The sequence below is a fragment of the Microtus oregoni genome, unplaced genomic scaffold (assembly GCF_018167655.1).
Source record: "Microtus oregoni isolate MIOR12 unplaced genomic scaffold, Mior012 000054F_ref0000373, whole genome shotgun sequence".
In the NCBI taxonomy this organism is placed as follows: domain Eukaryota; kingdom Metazoa; phylum Chordata; class Mammalia; order Rodentia; family Cricetidae; genus Microtus; species Microtus oregoni.
In genome coordinates this window covers 1603000-1621887 of record NW_024543830.1, presented here as the reverse complement: position 1 = coordinate 1621887, position 18888 = coordinate 1603000, and the positions used below count along the sequence as shown (strand labels likewise).

Genomic DNA, 18888 nt, shown 5'->3' with positions numbered 1-18888 from the left:
CCCCTCATTTTTTTTTTTTTAAACTTTCTTTTTATTTACTCTTGGTGTCAGGGCCAACTCTTTCACCTGCCCCAGGTGTTGATGGAGGGGACACCCCCACCCCCACTCCCATGCCCATGCCTCCACATGACAGATGAATAGTGGGAAACAGCTCTTTCATGCTCACAACGTCAGGGCTGGCTCGCTCACACCTCTGCCAGCAGGGTCGGCTCTACCGTGCTTGCTGCCCAGGTGAGTGTTGCAGCTGGTGAGGAGGTCAGGCGGCAGAGTAGGGGGTGCATCTTTCCTTGCCCTCACCACCACATGGCAGACAAGGGATGTGGCCAGCTCTTCCACTCTCACACCCTCAGGGCTGTCTCGCTTAGATCTCTTCCAACAAGATCAGCTCTACTGCAAAACACTCATTCTATTGAACTGTACCCCCAACTTTATCCAAAATGTGATAGATTTGAATGCTAGACCACAGATCAAGACTGAACTAATAGATCTTTGTAGTCTATGGACTCCATACACAAGTGATTTGCTTATTTCGTTTTGAAAAGAGTGGAGCCATCTGCTTGTTAACTGCTTGTGTGGATACTCTTCAGTTGCTTTTAGGCTGGTTATTACAGAACCGTTCAATGAAAATAAGGAAATTGCTCCTTGATCCAGCAGAAGTTTCTTAAGTCTGTCTAGGTTTTAGTTAGTGTATTTTAAAATTGGGAAATGGACTGAGTATTTGGAGCTTGTGGAAGATGTGATAACCTTGGGAAGTTTGGAAATGCTCTTCTTTTGCTTGTTTTCTCATCTACAAAATGTGCAAGGTGTTTGTCTATTGAACATACTATGAGGGTTATTGTATGTATGTATGTATGTATATTAAAAGATGCTATTAATTGCAAGAGCCATAAGCCCTGGGGGCTGGAGAGATGATTCAATGATTAAAAACACTTGCTACTCTTGAGGATACAAGTGAGTTTCCAGCACTCACATTGCAATGGCTCAGATTCCAGGGCATCCATTGCTCTCTTCTATACCTTGTGGACACACATACTCAACATGCATATACATAAATCTTCAAGCCGGGTGAGGCTTGAATTTTGGCACTCAGTAGGCAGAGGCAAGTGGATCTTCAACTTTGAGACCAGCCTGGTCTGCATAGCAAGTTCTAGGACATCTACAGTTTTTATATAGACAGACCCTGTCTCAAAACAAACAAACAAACAAAAAAGAATAAGCCTGGAATTTTACGTTCTAGTGGGAGTGAATTGAATCAGTTTGGTTTTACTATTGATAACAAATTTTGGTTTCACAGGTAATTGCCAAACTTTTTCTTTCTGAATAACTTGATTATATTTATATAGTAAAAAAAAATCTTAGAGCCTTATACTTATTTTCCTGAATGACAAATAGATTCATTTTTCAGAAATTTATATGCTTCAGTAGATTGTATTTGCAAATTGATTGCCTTGTAATTACAAATTTAAGGAACTTTTTATTCTTTCCTAAGCAATAAACCCTGGTTTGTTCTGCTGGAGGTGTTCAGCTGGAGAGCTGGTGAGCTTTCTGTCCTTCCCTTGCCTCAGGCAGGTGCTGTGGGAGAGCAGGCAGCCAAAGGCAAAGTCCTTGTGTAGCACATTCTTCTCCAGCTTGGGAGCGTCAGGTGCTGACCCACACAGTTCATTGGCTTTGCCAGGGCCAGTTTTTACTGTTGCTAAGATTCTTTTTGCCCAGTGTCAATTTTCTGCATGGAAATACTTTTTGTTGTTTTTGTTTTGTTTTGTGTTTAGAGATAGGGCCTCTCTATGTAGTCCTTGGCTGTCCTGGAACTCACTATACAGACCATGTTGGCCTCGAACTCAGAGGTCTACCTGCCTTTGGCCCCTGGAGTGCTGCTATTAAAGGTGTGTATCACTACACCTGGCTGGAAATGCTTTAAAAATATTGGTAAGGACTGGAGAGATGACTCAGTGGTTAAGAGCACTTGATTTGCAACCAAGAGAACCAGAGTTTAGATCTTTTTTTCTTTTTCTTTTGTTATTTCTAGACAGGGTTTTTCTTAAGCAAGGTGTCCTGTAAAAGCTGTAACTCCAGCCTCTAGGGATTCGATGTCTTTGGATATGTCTCTACAAATACACGTATACATTTACAAATAAAAATATTTTTAAGCCAGGCGTAGTGGGATACTCAGCACATAGGAGACTAAGGATTGTCATGAGGCCAGTCTGGGTTATGTGGTGAAACTCAGGAACAAAAGGGAAACTTTTCTTTTGATACTTAAAAGACCTGGGAGAGCCAGTGCAGCCCAGTGAGGATCAGGGTCTCCAGTTTGAAGCCAGCCTCATCAAAGCAAAGCAGCAGAGGATCTGTAAAAGGCTGAGAGTGTACAACTTGATCTGTATGCAGATAGCATTTGTTTTGTCCTCCTTTATCAAAGATGACACCTAATTAGATTAAAATGGGTGTTTTGTATTTGTACTGGTTATGTTGTATTTATTTTTGGTGGTTGTAGTTTGAATCAAGGTACCTTTTCTTTTTTGAGGCAGGGTCACTGTATAGCTCAGGCTGGCTTGCCTCTTCGAACAGTGAGAAACTTGGTTTCTCTTACCTGCTTTCTTGTCCTCTTTGTTTTTGCCAACAATTTTTTTTTAAAAAAATCATTCTATTCAAGTATATAGATACATTACAGTATTTAGATATAGCAGTAGCTGAATTGTTGACTCGCACCCCTTGAAGAAGCAAGCAACTTTCCTGTGCTTCTTTTGATTTTAGGCTTATAGACTTCATTTCTCCTTATTTAGTTCCATGTCTTTTTCTCCACCCTGTTTGAAGACCCTGGGTTTGTATAAAATATTCTGAGATAAAAGTAGGTTATTTTGTCATTGTCTGGGGTTCTTCTGGTTTTCAAAAATTATGTATGTTAAGATTTATTCTATTAAATAGCTTTGTGTCGTGTGTGCAGTTGACGTAAGCTTCCATGTGGGTGGTGGGAACTGAACCTGTGTTCTCTGCAGGAGCAGAGCAGTCAGTACTCCAGTAGCATATTTTTTTATTTCAGCAATCATAGTTAATTGTGTGGATGTCCTACAGTTTGCTAATTCATCCACCCCCTTGAAGGACATCCTAATTACTTCTAGTTTGGGGCAGTTATGAGGAAAGGTGCTCTAAGCATCTGTGTAGAGTCTTTTGTGTTGGATATGAATTTTTCTGTACACTTGGATCAACACATAGGAACATGATTCTTTTTTCTTTTTTTTTTTTTTTTTTGGCTTTTTCGAGACAGGGTTTCTCTGTAGCTTGGAGCCTGTCCTGGAACTAGCTCTTGTAGACCTGGCTGGCCTCGAACTCACAGAGATCCGCCTGCCTCTGCCTCCCGAGTGCTGGGATTAAAGGCGAGCATGATTGTTTTTATTGCTCTGAAAAGATACCATGACCAAGGCAACTCTTATAAAAGAAAGCATTCAACTGGGGGCTTGTTTACAGTTTCAGAAAGTTATAGTCCATCATCATCATCATGACAGGGAGCATGGTAGCAGACAGGCAGACATGGTGCTGGAGAGGTAGCTGAGAGCTTTACATCATGATCCTCAGGCAACAGTCAGAGAGAGAGAGAGAGAGAGAGAGAGAGAGAGAGAGAGAGAGACAGACAGACGGACGAGACGTGCTGGTCTTGGCATGGGCTTTTGAACCCTCAAAGTCCACTTGTAGTGGTACACCTCCTTCAGCAAGGCCATGCCTCTTTCTTTTTGTGTGTGTGTGTGTGGGGGGGGGTTCCACAGAAGGTTTCTCTGTAGCTTTGGAGCCTGTCCTGGAACTAGCTCTTGTAGACGAGGCTGGCCTTAACTCACAGAGACCCACCTGCCTCTGCCTCCTGAGTGCTGGGATTAAAGGTGTACGCCACCACTGCCTGGCAAGGCCATACTTCTTAATTCTCCCCAACAGTTTATTAACTAGGGACTAAGCATGTAAATATACGAGCCTGTAGGAGCTGTTCTCATTCAAACCACCACACAAAGTGACTATGCCGTTTTATATTTTTGCAGCAAGGAGAATTGTATTTGTTCCACGTCCTCACTAGTACTTGGTATTTGACATAATCAATTTGGGCTTTTAGCTGTATTTAATGCCATACTATTGTTTTGATTTGGGATTCCATTCATTAGAATGTTGAATATCTTTAGTAGATGTCTGTCCAGATATTTTGCTCTTTTTTAATTAGAGTTGTGGGACCAATAAGAAGGCTCAGCTGATAAAGGCACTTGCCACCAAACCCTAACTTTAGTTTGATCCTGGGGCCAATATGGTAGAAGGAGAGAATTGACTGACTTCTATATGCACACAATGTCATATGTCATATATATATCTCATCAAGTCAGGGCTGGCCTCAAACTCACAGAGATCCTTCTGGTTCTGCCTCCCAAGTGCTGGGATTAAAGGCATGCACCACCTGGCTCATTCTCTAAGTTGTCTTTTATAGATGCGTTTTTAATTTTAGGTAAGTTTAGCTTGTTACATTTTTTTTTTCATTTGTGGATCATGTCTTTAGTGTTAGATCTGAAGTCTCATTTTCAAATACCAAATCACATAGATTTTTCTACTTTTTTTTCAAGAAGTTTTATAATTTTTGGAGACGGCCTCACTATGTATCTGAGGCTGGTTTTCTTAGTTAGGGTTTCTGTTGCTGTGAAGAGACACCATGACCACAGCAACTCTTATAAAGGAAAACATTTAATTGTAGTGGCTGGCTTACAGTTCAGAGGTTTGGTCCATTGTTGTCATGGTGAGAAGCAAGGCATCATGCAGGGTAGACATGGTGCTAGAGAAGACTGAGAGTTTGCTGTAGAATAATCCTCTTATACACTCTAAAGATTTGTCACTTGAATTGGTTTAGCAAAACACTCATTGACCAGTAGCCAGGCGGGAAGTATAGGCAGGGTGACCAAACTAAGGTTGATAGGAAGGAGCAGGGAGGAGTCGGGACACCAGCCAGATGCAGAGAGCAGGATGGGCACACTTGCCTGAGTGTACTGAGAAAAGATACTGCCAGGTGGGCGAGTATAAATAAGGAAGGAATATGGGTTAACTTAAATTGTAAGAGCTAGTTAATAATAAGCTTGAATTATTGGTTGAGCATTTATAAGTAATATTAAGCCTCTGTGTGGTAATTTGGGAAGTGGCTGCTGGATATTTGGGGCTGAGCAATTTTGAGACAGGAAACTTCTGCCTACAAGAGTTCTTATATCTTGACTCAATAGGCAATAGGAAGTGGTCTGAGACACTGGGCATGTCTTGGGCATATACGAGATCTCAAAGCCCGCCTCCACAGTGACACACTTCCTCCAACAAGGCCATACCTACTCCAGAAAAAACATACCTCCTAATAGTGCCACTTTCTTTGGGGACTATTTTCTTTCAAACCACCACATTACACTCCCTGGTCCCCAAAGGCTTACAGCCATCTCATAATGCAAAAATGCATTCAGTCCAACTTCAAAAGTCTTCATAGTTTGTACCAGTCTCAAACTTATTCAAGAGTCTAAAGCTCAAAGTCTCTCCTGAGATTCATATAATCTCCTAACTGTAATCCCCTGTAAAATCAAAATAAAAAAGCAGATCACATACTCCAACATATAATGGCTCAGGATATGCATTGCCATTCCAAAATGTGGGGAAGGGAAGTAGTAAGGAAATGCTGAACCAAAGCAAGACTGAAAACCAGCTGGGCAACTCCACACTCTGTATCTCCATGTCTGATGTCTAAATGCTCTTCAGATCTCCAACTCCTTTCAGCTTGTTGACTGCAACATACATTTCTCTCTCGACATGGTTCTACTTCCTGTTAGCAGCCCTCCTTGGCAGGTATCCCACTCCTCTCCAGCATCTTGGTGTCTTCAGGGCAATCCAGCTTCAACTTTTCAGCTTCATGCAAGGACCTCTCTAAGCTTCCATTCGGGATACTTCTGATATGTGCCTGGTCTTAGCAACTCTCTTTAGCCTCGGAAGCAAATTCCATAGCTCCTTTCTTCTATCCTTACTCTAAAGCCAGAACCAGTTAACTGAAGCTGCCGAGTTCTGTTGCTTACCAAAGCTAGAACATGACCCTCTTGTTCAATTACATCTTCACCAGCTTTCTGTTTTCATGGTTTCCTTCACTTCCTAAGCTTGGCTGTCCTGAAACTGAATCTGTAGTCAAGGCTGGCCACAAATTCAGAGAACTGCTCACCTTTGCTTCAGAGTGCTGGCGTACATGCAACACCACACTCAACTCTAAGCTTTTCTTTAATTTCTTTTTATTTAGAAATTTAGCTGGGTGGGATCTTGTCCTGAGGTCACCATACCCTTTATTCCATTTCTTATTCTGTTTATCACCTTGAACACAGGGTTTTAGCTCCATTCTACTTCCTGGTAGGCCTTTTTTCTCAGATTTTACATTTTGTTATTTACCTTGCTCAGCTTGCTCCTTTTCATTATAAATCTTCATTAGAGTGACTACTAATAACCTAGTAGTATAGACAGAGTCTATACTAGGCTGTTATAAAATTTCTTTTTCCAAGGGAATTAATCTAAAACTCTTCACTTCAGCCTCAGGCAGACTCTTCGGACCAGGGCAAGCAGAAGCCATATTCTTCACTAATATATCACAAAAATGATCTCTAGGCCACATATTAATATTTTCCCCTGGAAGCTCTTGATCTAGGCACACAGTTCAAATCACACTCAGCACCAGTGTCTTCGATGCTCCTACTAGGATGGCCCATTAAGCAGCACTTAAAGCATTCAACTGTTTTTCTAATCCATAGTCCCAAGGGCCATATTTCTTTTTTTTTAATATTTATTTATTTATTCATTATGGATACAATATTCTGTCTGTGTGTATGTCTGCAGGCCAGAAGAGGGCACCAGAACTCATTACAGATGGTTGTGAGCCACCATGTGGTTGCCAGGAATTGAACTCAGGACCTTTGGAAGAGCAGGCAATGCTCATAACCACTGAGCCATCTCTCCAGCCCCGAGGGCCATATTTCTTAAAAAAAAAAAAAAAAAAAAGCATGGTCAGGCCTATCCCTGGTACCAAGTTGTGTCTTAGTTAGGGTTTTCTATTGCTGTGAAGAGATAGCATGACCACGGCAACTGTTATTATTATTATTTTGGATTTTTGAGACAGGGTTTCTCTGTAGTTTTTGGTGCCTGTTCTGGAACTAGCTCTTGTAGACCAGGCTGGCCTCGAACTCACAGAGATCCGCCTGTCTCTGCCTTCTGAGTGCTGGGATTAAAGGCGTGCGCCACCACTGCCCTGCCACGGCAACTCTTATAAAGGAAAACATTTAGTTGTGGTGACTTGCTTACCTAAGGTTCAGAGGTTTAGTCCATTATTGATTGTCATGGTGGGAAGCAAGGCAGCATGCAGGCAGACATGGTGTTAGAGAAAGAACTGAGTTCTGTTTATATTTTGCTTATTCTGTCTTTTAAACAAAAACTACTTTATTTCACATATATAAATTATTTTATTTCATAGGCATTGGTGTTTTACCTATGTGTATGTCTGTATGAGGGTGTTGGATCCCTTACAACTGGAGTTACAGAGAGCTGTGAGCTGCTGTGTTTTTGCTAGGGATTGAACCTGGGTCCTTTGGACGATCAACCAGTGCTCTTAATTACTAAGTCATCTCTCCAGCTTCCTATTCTGCCATTGTTTGTTTGTTTGTTTGTTTTGAGACAGGGTCTCTTATCCCTGGCTGACCTGTAACTCTCTGTATAGATAGATCACTACACAACCCACAGAGATCCACCTGCCTCTGCCTCCTGAGTGCTGGAATTAAAGGTGTGTGCTACCATGCCCAACTTGTTAGTTATGCCTTTTTATGGCAAAAAATTTGATGTTTATAATCATGGTGAATAGTATTTTTAATTTTAAATGGTATAAGAAACAAAGATCTATTTTTTTGCATTTATAATAAGTTTTTCCCATGTTTACATATCATCTTAAATATCTTTTAAAAATTAACTTACTCTTATTTATGTGTTTGAGTATTCTGCATATATGTATGTTTACCATGTACATGCCTTCTGCCATGGAATCCAGAAGGCATCAGATTCCTTGGAACTGGAGTTACATATGTTTGTGAGCCTCCATGTGGGTGGCTGGGAATTGACCTGGGTCCTCTGCAAGAGCATCAAGTCCTTTTAACTGCTGAGCTACTTCTCCAGCCCCTACCTTCAACTTTTTGTTAGAAATTTAGGCTGTTTTTAATTTTGGAATATTGTAAATAAAGCCACAATGAACTGTTGAGCTATAGTTATTTGTATAGCGTATTTTCATTTCTCATGGGTAAACAGAAGAGTGGAATTGATAGATTGTGTTGTAATGGCACAAGAAATGAGTATGTTGTTTTATGTTCTTTTTTTTAAAATATTTATTTATTGTGTATACAGTGTTCTGTCTATGAGTATGCCTGCAGGCCAGAAGAGGGCACCAGACCTTATTACAGATGGTTGTGAGCCACCATGTGGTTGCTGGGAATTGAACTCAGGACCTTTGGAAGAGCAGACAATGCTCTTAACTGCAGAGCCATCTCTCCAGCCCCCATTGTTTTATGTTCTTATTAGCAGTGTGTGAGAATTCTAGTTGTCCTACATCTTTGGTAAAACTTGGTGTCTTTTGTTGGTATGTTTGTTGCATGTAGACTACAATGTGCAAGCCTGTCCATTAATGGCTTGAAGAGGCCATGGGAAAGAGGTTGAAATCTTACTGTATTGCTATATGTGTTACTTGTTCTTTTGAGTCAGGGTCTCTCACTGAGCCAGACTGGTCAGGAGGCTTCCTGGGGTCTGCCTGTCTCCATCCTCCACTACTGGAATTACAGGCATTTGCAGCCATGCCTTGCTTTTTATGTGGGTGCTGAGATTTGAACTCAGGTCCTAATTCTTATATAGCAAGTGCTTTACCCACTGCGCCATCTCCTCAGTATTTTTGTCACTTAAAAGTTTAGCTCTTGTGGGCACATTGCCATTGTGTTTTAATGTATAAAGTTGAAAAGCATCTGATTGCTTACAATTACATGAATTTATTGTCTGTTTTTAAAGGACTGCTTCTGAGGGGCTAATTCTCATTAAATTACTCTTTTTTTTTTTTTAAGACTAGTCAAGTGCAGTAGTGAGAAGGGAGGAAAGTGTAGAATAGGAGTTCAATCTGTAACTGACTGTGGACAATCAATTGAGATAACTCACTACCTTCGGACCAGCCTCATTAAATTACTCTTGCATGTAACAGGGGTTCAAAATCTATTGTGCTTATTGTGTGGGGATGGCGCCTTTCCCAGGTATGTATAGCAGTTGCTTTGTTATATTTCTACCCATTATGTTTCATTACGTTGTGCTCCCTTCAGTAGCAGGGTACAGACTCTATTTAGAACTTTTCTCCTTCTGGAAGTGTTAACATTAGCTCTGTAATTTCCTCAGCTGGCTAACTTTGGTTGACTTTAGTAGCTGAAGCCACTTCCCTTAGCTAGCTAAAAGCTTCTCCATTGGAGTCAGATGATGAACTCAAAGTAAAAAATGAGAATTTTCATTAAAATTATCAAGTGTATCTTTACAATGCTGAAAACACACAATTAATTTGAGTACCACTTAGATTCCCAAGGAAACAAAATTCTGGTCTTATTTATGAATTTCATTATAAAGCATTTTCTTATGAAAAATTTCAAACACCAGAAAGTTGAATTTTAAAGGGTACCGGTATGCTTAGTAGCTTTTAATAAAATGTATTTGTTTATTGTTTGTTTGTTTGGTTTTTAGAGACAGGATTTCTCTGTAGCTTTGGAGCCTGTCCTGGAACTAGCTCTTGTAGACCAGGCTGACCTCAAACTCACAGAGATCCGCCTGCCTCTGCCTCCTGAGTGCTGGGATTAAAAGTGTGCGCCACCACTGCCCGGCTTATTTATTCTTAATTATTTGAAAGTGTGTGTGTCTGTGTGTAAGCATATGTATAATTGTGTCCATGCATGTAAGTGTCCAGGGAAACCAAAAAAGGGTTTTGGATTTCCAAGGAGCTAGAGTTATAGGCAACTGTAAGCTGCTGGATGTGGGTGCTGGGTTCTGAACCTGGGTCCTCTGCAAAAGCAGTGAGAGTTCTTGACTGCTGAGCCATCTCTCCAGCCCCTATACCTACCCTCTTTATTCTCTTTGTTTTCTTTATCTAATCACCACATATTGATTGAATAATTTTAATAGTTCATTTTGAAGATATGGGAAATCATAGATTAGTATATCTTATCCAGCCTCAGATCCTTTTGTGTTGTTTGTGGAACTTGTGTGATTCTCTTTTGCTTATTTTATGATCATTTATTTTCAGATGAATTTCTGATAGATTGTGTTACAAAGAAAGAAGGCAAGCAAAATTGGTGGAAGAGGTTTTATCATGATGGAAAACTCAGTTCTGCCCGCCCCTTTGCTGGTGTGGCTATCACTTCTGATAACTTTATCAAGTGGCCTTGCTCTAGAGCCATAGCTCACTTTAGTTCTCACAGCCAGTTCATTAGCCGTAGGTGTTAGTGGCAGCTATTTATATGAGTTGGGGGAACTGAGGCATAGTGAGACCAAATAAGTTTCCTAATACTAAGTATTTGTTCAATGGTGTCATTGGTATTCAAGTCCCAAGCATGTCTAATTCCCCAGAGCACATGCTTTGAATCAGATGTCTTCACTGAAACTTCCCTTTTCTCCTTTCAGTTTTTATGTCTCATGCTTGTACAACTTGAATCTGGTTTAGTATTCTTGTGGAAAACAGTGTTATGACTAATACTTTAAAATATTTATTGTTTTTAAGTGTGAGTGTGTGCATGTGTATGAGTTTGGGTACATGCATGTGATGGCCAGTGTTCTCAGAGACCAGAGGTCATGTGCCTCTGGAGCTAGAGTTACAGGTGGTTGTGAGCCACTTGATGTGGGTGTTGGGATTGAACTTGGTTTTCTACAAGAGCAGTATACACAAGCACTTAGCTGAGCTGTCCCTCCAGCCCGGAACTTTTATGATTGTGAAGTCCTTGAAATTCCTGAGGAGGGAGGACCCTGTTGCAGATCAGAAGTCCTGGAGTTTTTTGCCGACTTTATTCTCTGGAGAATGAAAGAATTTCTTTCTTTGTATTAAGTTGAGGCGTATATAGCATTTCTTCTGTAGTGGAGCCAGGTAGCTGTGTTTAGTGTGTGACAATAACACTAGAAGTTCTTTCCTGTTTTTTGTTGTCGCTTTCTTTTTGTGATGTTGGGGGTTGAATCTAGGGCTCACACAAGCTGGGCAGTGTTCTGCCACTGAACCATATCCCCGCCCTTTGACTGCGTTTATTTCTTACTGAAGCTTTTAGGATGTTAGCCAGTTGGAAGTCCATTCTTGATAACAAAGACAGGGAACTGAAGCTTCTCCCTTTGCTCTCTGCTGGTTATAACACTCACTAAATTTTCCCTGGAGTCTTTCCTGGATTTATTTATTTTTGACACAGTCTCACTGACCTGGAACTTACTATATAGAGCAGACTGGCCTTGAACTCACAAAGATCTGTCTGCTTGCCTTTGCTTCTGGAGTGCTGGGATTAAAAGTGTGTGTCACTGCTGGGCAGTGGTGGCTCACGCCTTTAAACCCAGCACTCTGGAGAAAGAGGCAGGTGGATCTCTGTGAGTTTAGTGCCAGCCTGGTCTACAAGAGCTAGTTCCAGGACAGGCTGCAAAGCTACAGAGAAACCCTGCTGGAACCTCCCCCCAAAATAATAACAATAATGAAATAAAAACAACCCCTCCTCCCAAAAAACATGCGTGTGTCACTGTGTGGCCAGTTTCAGGGAGAATTTTTGTGAGTGACTCAAGGGGCAGTTCATTTCTGTTGACAACTTGGTAAAGTTGTGTTTCGAAATCAGTAGGTTTTTTTTCCTCTTTTGGTTTTTCGAGACAGGGTTTTTAACTAGCTCTTGTAGACCAGGCTGGCATCGAACTCACCGAGATTTGCCTGCCTTTGCCTCCTGGGTTTCAGGATTAAAGGTGTGCGTCATCAATGCCTGATTCAAATCGGTAGTTTTTAATTTTTTTGGAGACCCACATATTCCTTTTTGGAACCAATGAAAGCTATGGACCCCCCCCCCCCACACACACAAGATACATGATATAAATACACTTTTATCGATAAATTTTGTAGGGTTACTAACTCCCAAGCCTATACAAAGTACTCCAAGACTGAGTGGGTGACATGTGCCAGTAATGCCCACACGAGGGAAGTTGTAATAGCAGAACTCAAGTCAGGGTGTGGCAGATTGTCAGATCCTGTCTGGGAAAGCTGGGGAAATGTGTTCATTTCTCCCTTGGAGGCCCTCCTACTCTTGGTTTCTTCTTTAATAAATCTGTGTTTGTTCTGCTAAAAAAACAAACAAAAGAAGCTCTTTAAAGGTTAAAAAAAACACAACGAGGCTTTGGAGAGAGACACTGTCTTAAAAAACAAAAACAAAAAAAAAAAGAAAAAAGAAAGAAAAAATTGGAGACTAAAAAAAAAGATACAGAGAAACTGTCTTAAAAAATCAAAAAAAGGCCGGGCGGTGGTGGCGCACGCCTTTAATCCCAGCACTCGGGAGGCAGAGGCAGGTGGATCTCTGTGAGTTCGAGACCAGCCTGGTCTACAAGAGCTAGTTCCAGGACAGGCTCCAAAACCACAGAGAAACCCTGTCTCGAAAAACCAAAAAAAAAAAAAAAAAAAAAAAAAATCAAAAAAAGGGCTGGTGAGAGATGGCTCAGCCATTAAGAGCATTGCCTGCTCTTCCAAAGGTCCTGAGTTCAATTCCCAGCAACCACATGGTGGCTCACAACCATCTGTAATGAGGTCTGGTGCCCTCTTCTGGCCTGCAGGTATACATGCAGAAAGAATATTGTATACATAAAAATAAATAAATAAATATTTTTAAAAAAAATCAAAAAAAAGATTTTAAAAAAAGGGTAAGATTTGAGTATAAACTTAGAAAAAATTTGTTAGCATGTAGAATATTATGTTGTTCAGTCCCTGAGATGTCTTGTGTCTCCTATTTTATTGAAACATTAAAATGGATATTTGTGAAAAAGCTAAGGTTCTTAGGGATTTTATGCTGATTACTAACCTTTTCAATTTGGTTTTCTCTGAAGTGCTAGCTAAAGAATAGATGAACTCGGGGCTGGAGAGATGGTTCAGTGGTTAAGAGCATTGCCTGCTCTTCCAAACATCATGAGTTCAATTCCCAGCAACCACATGGTGACTCACAACCATCTGTAATAAGGTCTGGTGCCCTCTTCTGACCTGCAGTCATACACACAGATAGAATATTGTATACATAACAAATAAATAAATATTTTTAAAAATTTCTTAAAAAAAAAAAGAATAGACGAGCTCCTTTGCCAACCCCTAAGTTTAGGTTTCATTTTTTTTTTCTTTACCCCAAATATGTTCAAGCACAGTGTGATGCCAGCCCCCAACTCTGATTGAACGCAGCAGGCTCTCCACTGCTGAGCTGGACCCTGCTCAGTATTCTTTCCTCCTTGTTTGCATCTTCTTGTTGCTTTTCAAATGGTGGCATAGCTCCTGTTGCCCTGGAAGTAGAGACTCTTGCCTCTGCCTCCGGAACCGAGGTTATTTGGAAAGTGGGAATGTCATATTCTGGTTTCTCTTCAGATTCTGCAAGTTGGGACTTCCATCAGCAAAAGGACTGACTGTTTTTGGTTAAATTACTACTTTTAAGGGTTTGCTTGTAACTAGGATTTTAGTTTGAGAAATGTCAAGAGTTTGAGGATTACAGACTTTTCATTTCTTTTGATAGAGTCTTGCCTTATAGCCTGGTCTCAGAATTGAGGCAATTCTCCTCCTTCAGCCTCCTGAGTGTTACAAATGTGCCCTACCATACACAGCTGAATTTACTTGCTAGATTGTTTTTTTCACTCTTACTTAAAAATTTTTTTATACATTTTTTATTGATACTTATTGAGCTCTACATTTTTCTCTGCTCTCCTCCCTGCCTCTCCCCTCACCCTTCAGTCCTCCCCCAAGGTCCCCATGCTCCCAATTTACTCAGGAGATCTTGTCTTTTTCTACTTTCTACTTCCCATGTAGATTATATCTATATGAGTCTCTCTTAGTGTCCGCATTGTTGTCTTAAGTTCTCTGGGATTGTGGCTTTCTTTGCTTTATGTTTAAAAACCACCTATGAGTGAGTACATGTGATAATTGTCTTTCTGTGTGTGGGTTACCTCACTCAAAATAATGTTTTCTAGCTCCATCCATTTTCCTGCAAAATTCAAGATGTCGTTATTTTTTTTTCTGCTGTGTAGTACTCCACTGTGTAAATGTACCACATTTTCTTTATCTATTCTTCGGTCGAGGGACATTTAGATTGTTTTCGGGTTCTGGCTATGGCAAACAAAGCTGCTATGAACATAGTTAGCACATGTCCTTGTTGCACGACTGAGCATCCTTTGGGTATACCCAAAAGTGGTATTACTGGGTCTTGAGGAAGGTTGTTTCCTAATTTTCTGAGAAATCACCACACTGACATCCAAAGGGGTTGTACCAGCTTGCATTCCCACCAGCAACGCAGAAATGTTCCCTTTTCCCCACAACCTCTCCAGCATAAGTTGTCATCAGTGTTTTTGATCTTGGCCATTCTTACAGGTGTAAGATGGAATCTCAGAGTTGTTTTGATTTGCATTTTCTGATGACTAAGGATGTTGAACATTTCCTTAAGAGTCTTTCAGCCATTTTAGATTTTTCTGTTGAGAGTTCTCTGTTTAGGTCTGTACTCCAATTTTTTAATTTGGATTATTTGATCTTTTGGTGTCCAATTTCTTGAGTTCTTTGTATATTTTGGAGATCAGACCTCTGTCCGATGTGGGGTTATGAAGATCTTTTCTCATTCTGTAGGCTGTCGTTTTGTCTTGTTGACCGTGTCCTTTGCTTTACAGAAGCTTCTCAGTTTCAGGGGGTCCCACTTATTAATTGTTTCTCTCAATGTCTGTGCTGATGGGGTTATGTTTAGGAAGTGATTCCCTGTGCCAGTGCGTTTAAGTGTACTTCCCACTTTCTTTTTTATGAGGTTCAGTGTGGCTGGCTTTATGTTGAGGTCTTTGATTCATTTTGACTTGAGTTTTGCGCATGGTGATAGATATGGGTCTATTGTCATTCTTCTACATGTTGATATCCAGTTATGTCAGCACCATTTGTTTTTTTTTTAATCTTTTTTTTCAGCACCATTTGTTAAATATACTTTCTTTTTTCCATTTGATATTATTTGCTTCTTTATCAAAGATCAGGTGTTCGAAGATGTGTGGATTGATATCCGGGTCTTCTGTTTGGTTCCATTGTCCTCCTGTCTGTTTTTATACCAACACCAGGCTGTTTTCAGTACTGTAGCTCTGTAGTAGAGTTTGAAGTTAGGGATTGTGATACCTCCAGAAGTTCGTTTATTGTACAGGATTGTTTTGGCTGTTCTGGGTTTTTTGCTTTTCCATATGAAGTTGAGTACCGTTCTTTTGAGGTCTTTGAAGAATTTTGCTGGGATTTTGATGGTTATTGTGTTGAACTTGCTAGTTTGTTAAACTGAAAATAAGGGAGGAAGATAGCCGAGGCCTCTCCTGTCCTGTCTGTTGTTTAGATACCAGACTCCGACTGAGGTGAAGCCGTGACTGGGAACTGCGGAAGGCTTTTTGCTAAACTTAGCATTCTTCCTTTTCAGGAAGGGAAAACCCTAAAGGTTTGGAACATAACTGAGAACAATAACCTAACTCTAAAGGGCAGATAAGCTTCAAATATGAAAGTAGTAGAGGCTAGGTGTATTTTTCCTGTCTCTTGTGAGAGCCATGGTAGGGCCCTCCAGGCCAGCTGCCCGGTGGTTTTTGCTGAGGTAGCTCATTAGGTCAGCATGCTGGGAAGGTTGTTCAGTTTTTGAGTGCTGTGAGACTCAGCATCTTTCTTGACAAAATTATTGTTCTTTCAATCTTACACTTTTCCTTATTTCAGTCTTAAGTACAAGTGAACAGGAAGGAAAATGAGTAGGTTGATTTACTTTATAACTGTAGTTGTGTGTTTCTTGGTTTGGGTAGATTATACATAGTTTTAAGGCAAATGTATGGAGCAGAAAATGTGTAGATTGAATCCTGAGAGATTATCCAGACCACAAAAAAGAGAGAAAAAAAAAAGAGAATATCCAGACTGACTGGAAGAGCAGAAGAAGTTGGGTTATAGAGAAGTATTGCTCCTTTAAAAACCAAGAGCACTCGGGAGGCAGAGGCAGGCGGATCTCTGTGAGTTCGAGACCAGCCTGGTCTACAGAGCTAGTTCCAGGACAGGCACCAAAACCACAGAGAAACCCTGTCTCGAAAAACCAAAAAAAAAAAAAAACCCAAGAGATCAATAACCAAGATGAATACTTTTTAAATATCATGATAATAACTTGCTATAAAGAGAGATTAACTTATCTGGGCTGTGGTGGCGCACGCCTTTAATCCTAGCACTCCGGAGGCAGAGGCAGGTGGATCTCCTGTGAGTTCGAGGCCAGCCTGGTCTACAAGAGCTAGTTCCAGGACAGCCTCATAAGCTACAGAGAAACCCTGTCTCAAAAAACCGAAGAAAGAAAGAAAGAAAAGAAGGAAGAAAGGAAAAGAGAAGAAAGATTGATTAATTTGACGATATGGGGAAAATGAAAATATAATGTAAAAGAACTGTCTTGGGGATGGACACACGTGTACATGCACACACACGCACGCGCACACACTTTAGTTTTGTAAAGGGAAGTTTTTGGTTTTGGTTTTTCAGGACAAGGTTTCTCCCTGTAGCCCTGGCTGTCTCTTAACTTACTCTGTAGCCCTGGCTGGCCTCAAAGTCACAGAGATCCACCTGCCTTGCCTCCTGAGTGCTGGGATTAAAGGCATGAACCACCACCTGACTGAGGGAATTTTTTTTTCTTTTTTTAAGAAAAGTCCTGGGGTTGGAGATAAGACTTAGTGGTAGAGAGTATGTACTGCTCTTGCAGAGGACCCAAGTTTGGTTCCCAGCACCCATACTGGATGATTCATAACTGCCTGTAACTTTAGCTCCTGGCCTCTGGCTCTGCAGGTACCTGCACTTCCATGCACACACCTACACATACACATAATTAAAAATAATAAAAATAGATCTTAGAAATTTCCACGAGGTGTAGGTGAACAGACTAATAAAAATGGGAGAATTGCCCACAGCACTTTTGTGTTGTCCACGACTGGGTAGGATGAGGAAAGGAGACTGCTGAGCTGAAAGTTGGCTGCTTCCCAGCAGCACTGTCTTTGCTCCGTGCTTTCCTGACTCAAGCAATGTGTCGGATTCTAGACTAGAGGAAGAGTAGGTCTCTCGCTGTTTGCATTTCCTCTCCCTGTCGTAAGTTCACCAACAGCTTTTCACGTTAGAGTCTAAAAAGACATTAACGACTTTCTGGAGCCAGATGAATCTTTTGATTTTTGTGGTTCATACTGTGACGCTGGGGTGGGGACAGGAGGGTGGAGTTACAAAGTGTTTGGACCCTTCTGGTTTATGGGATTGTTTTTTTCCTTTTCCCCTTAGGAACGGCGTGAATGTTGAGGGGGCGACACACAAGCAGGTGGTGGACCTGATCCGAGCAGGAGAGAAGGAATTGATCTTGACAGTGTTGTCTGTACCTCCTCATGAGGCTGATAACCTAGATCCCAGTGACGACTCCTTGGGACAATCATTTTATGATTACACAGAAAAGCAAGCAGTGCCCATATCGGTCCCCACATACAAACATGTGGAGCAGAATGGTGAGAAGTTTGTGGTGAGTGTCAGCCCAGCTTGATCCTCAAAATTAGCTTTTATTTCCTTTACTCTCATGAATGGACTTCAAGCACTAAAATAAAAGACTGCAACTTAGGTTAGTTTGTCTGTCAGGAAGTTAAATTCACTTCGAGATGGTCTTGGCACTGATTGATTTGTGCAGGGATAATCTTCAGGAATGAAGAGTTCTATTTCTGCTTAAATATGGTTTCATCTATTTCCTCACAGTTTCAAGTTTGTATTCTGTTCTTTTATGAAAACACTTGAGTTTCTTTTGCCATATGTCTTTGCTAATTGTAGTCTGATTTACTGTTGAGTCTGGAGTTATAGACTGAGATTAATTTTGAAAGGTATCTTCGGAAATATTTGGATAAACAGAAGTTTGTCATTTTGAAACCTATGTATCTCTACACTCATTCCTTTCCACATCTTGTTTCTTTCATTTCTTGGTGATGTCTGTGTGCATGAATAACTCTTTAGTTTTTCCCTCATGGTCCTAACATACTCTTGACTGCAATTTCCGTGAGCTGTTCTACACATTTCTATTTTGTAGCTATTATAAATAAGTAGAACTCATCTTGAATTTTAGATGATATGTAACAGCTTGTTTCCTGATGCTGTTTGGTCTTCAAAACATAGTTGCTATTGATACTTCAGACTGTTTATTTTTCTCTTGGTTGTACTATGTTTTATTTGCCTTTGACTGTTTCAGAAACGTTGACATACGAAGCATTAATTCTTTTATTCTTTGTGGAAATGCAGTGGGTTCTGTTAGATATTGGCAAACAGACCACAGGTGTTTAGAGCTGTAGGGCTGGGAGTAGAGCTCAGGGGTAGAGTGCTTAACTAATATGTCAATATTCTCGGTTCAGTACTCTATAAAATAAAATGCTGATCTGCTGATTAAAGTTATCATCTCTGAAACTAGGATTCATCTCTTCTGTTGGAATGAACCACTAAATGCTTATGGAGTTCTTCCCAGTGGGGAGGTGAACCAAACATGGAAGTTAACTGGGGATAATTGCACATGAGTTTTGTATTAGCATGGTTTCTGTATTCTTAGAGCTACACACAAAGTTTAGAAATGAGAC

The 18888-nt window shown here is 40.6% G+C and overlaps 1 protein-coding gene across 2 annotated transcripts in view; it reads left to right on the top strand.

Annotated features, from left to right (window-relative positions):
- LOC121437853 (sorting nexin-27) overlaps positions 1-18888 on the top strand; it is a 100049-nt gene that overhangs the window by 9780 nt on the left and 71381 nt on the right. For both annotated transcript variants that reach the window (XM_041637942.1, XM_041637943.1), the window contains exon 2: positions 17567-17798. In XM_041637942.1, the coding sequence (XP_041493876.1) occupies positions 17567-17798 (232 nt within the window). The remainder of the gene's footprint in view (positions 1-17566; positions 17799-18888) is intronic.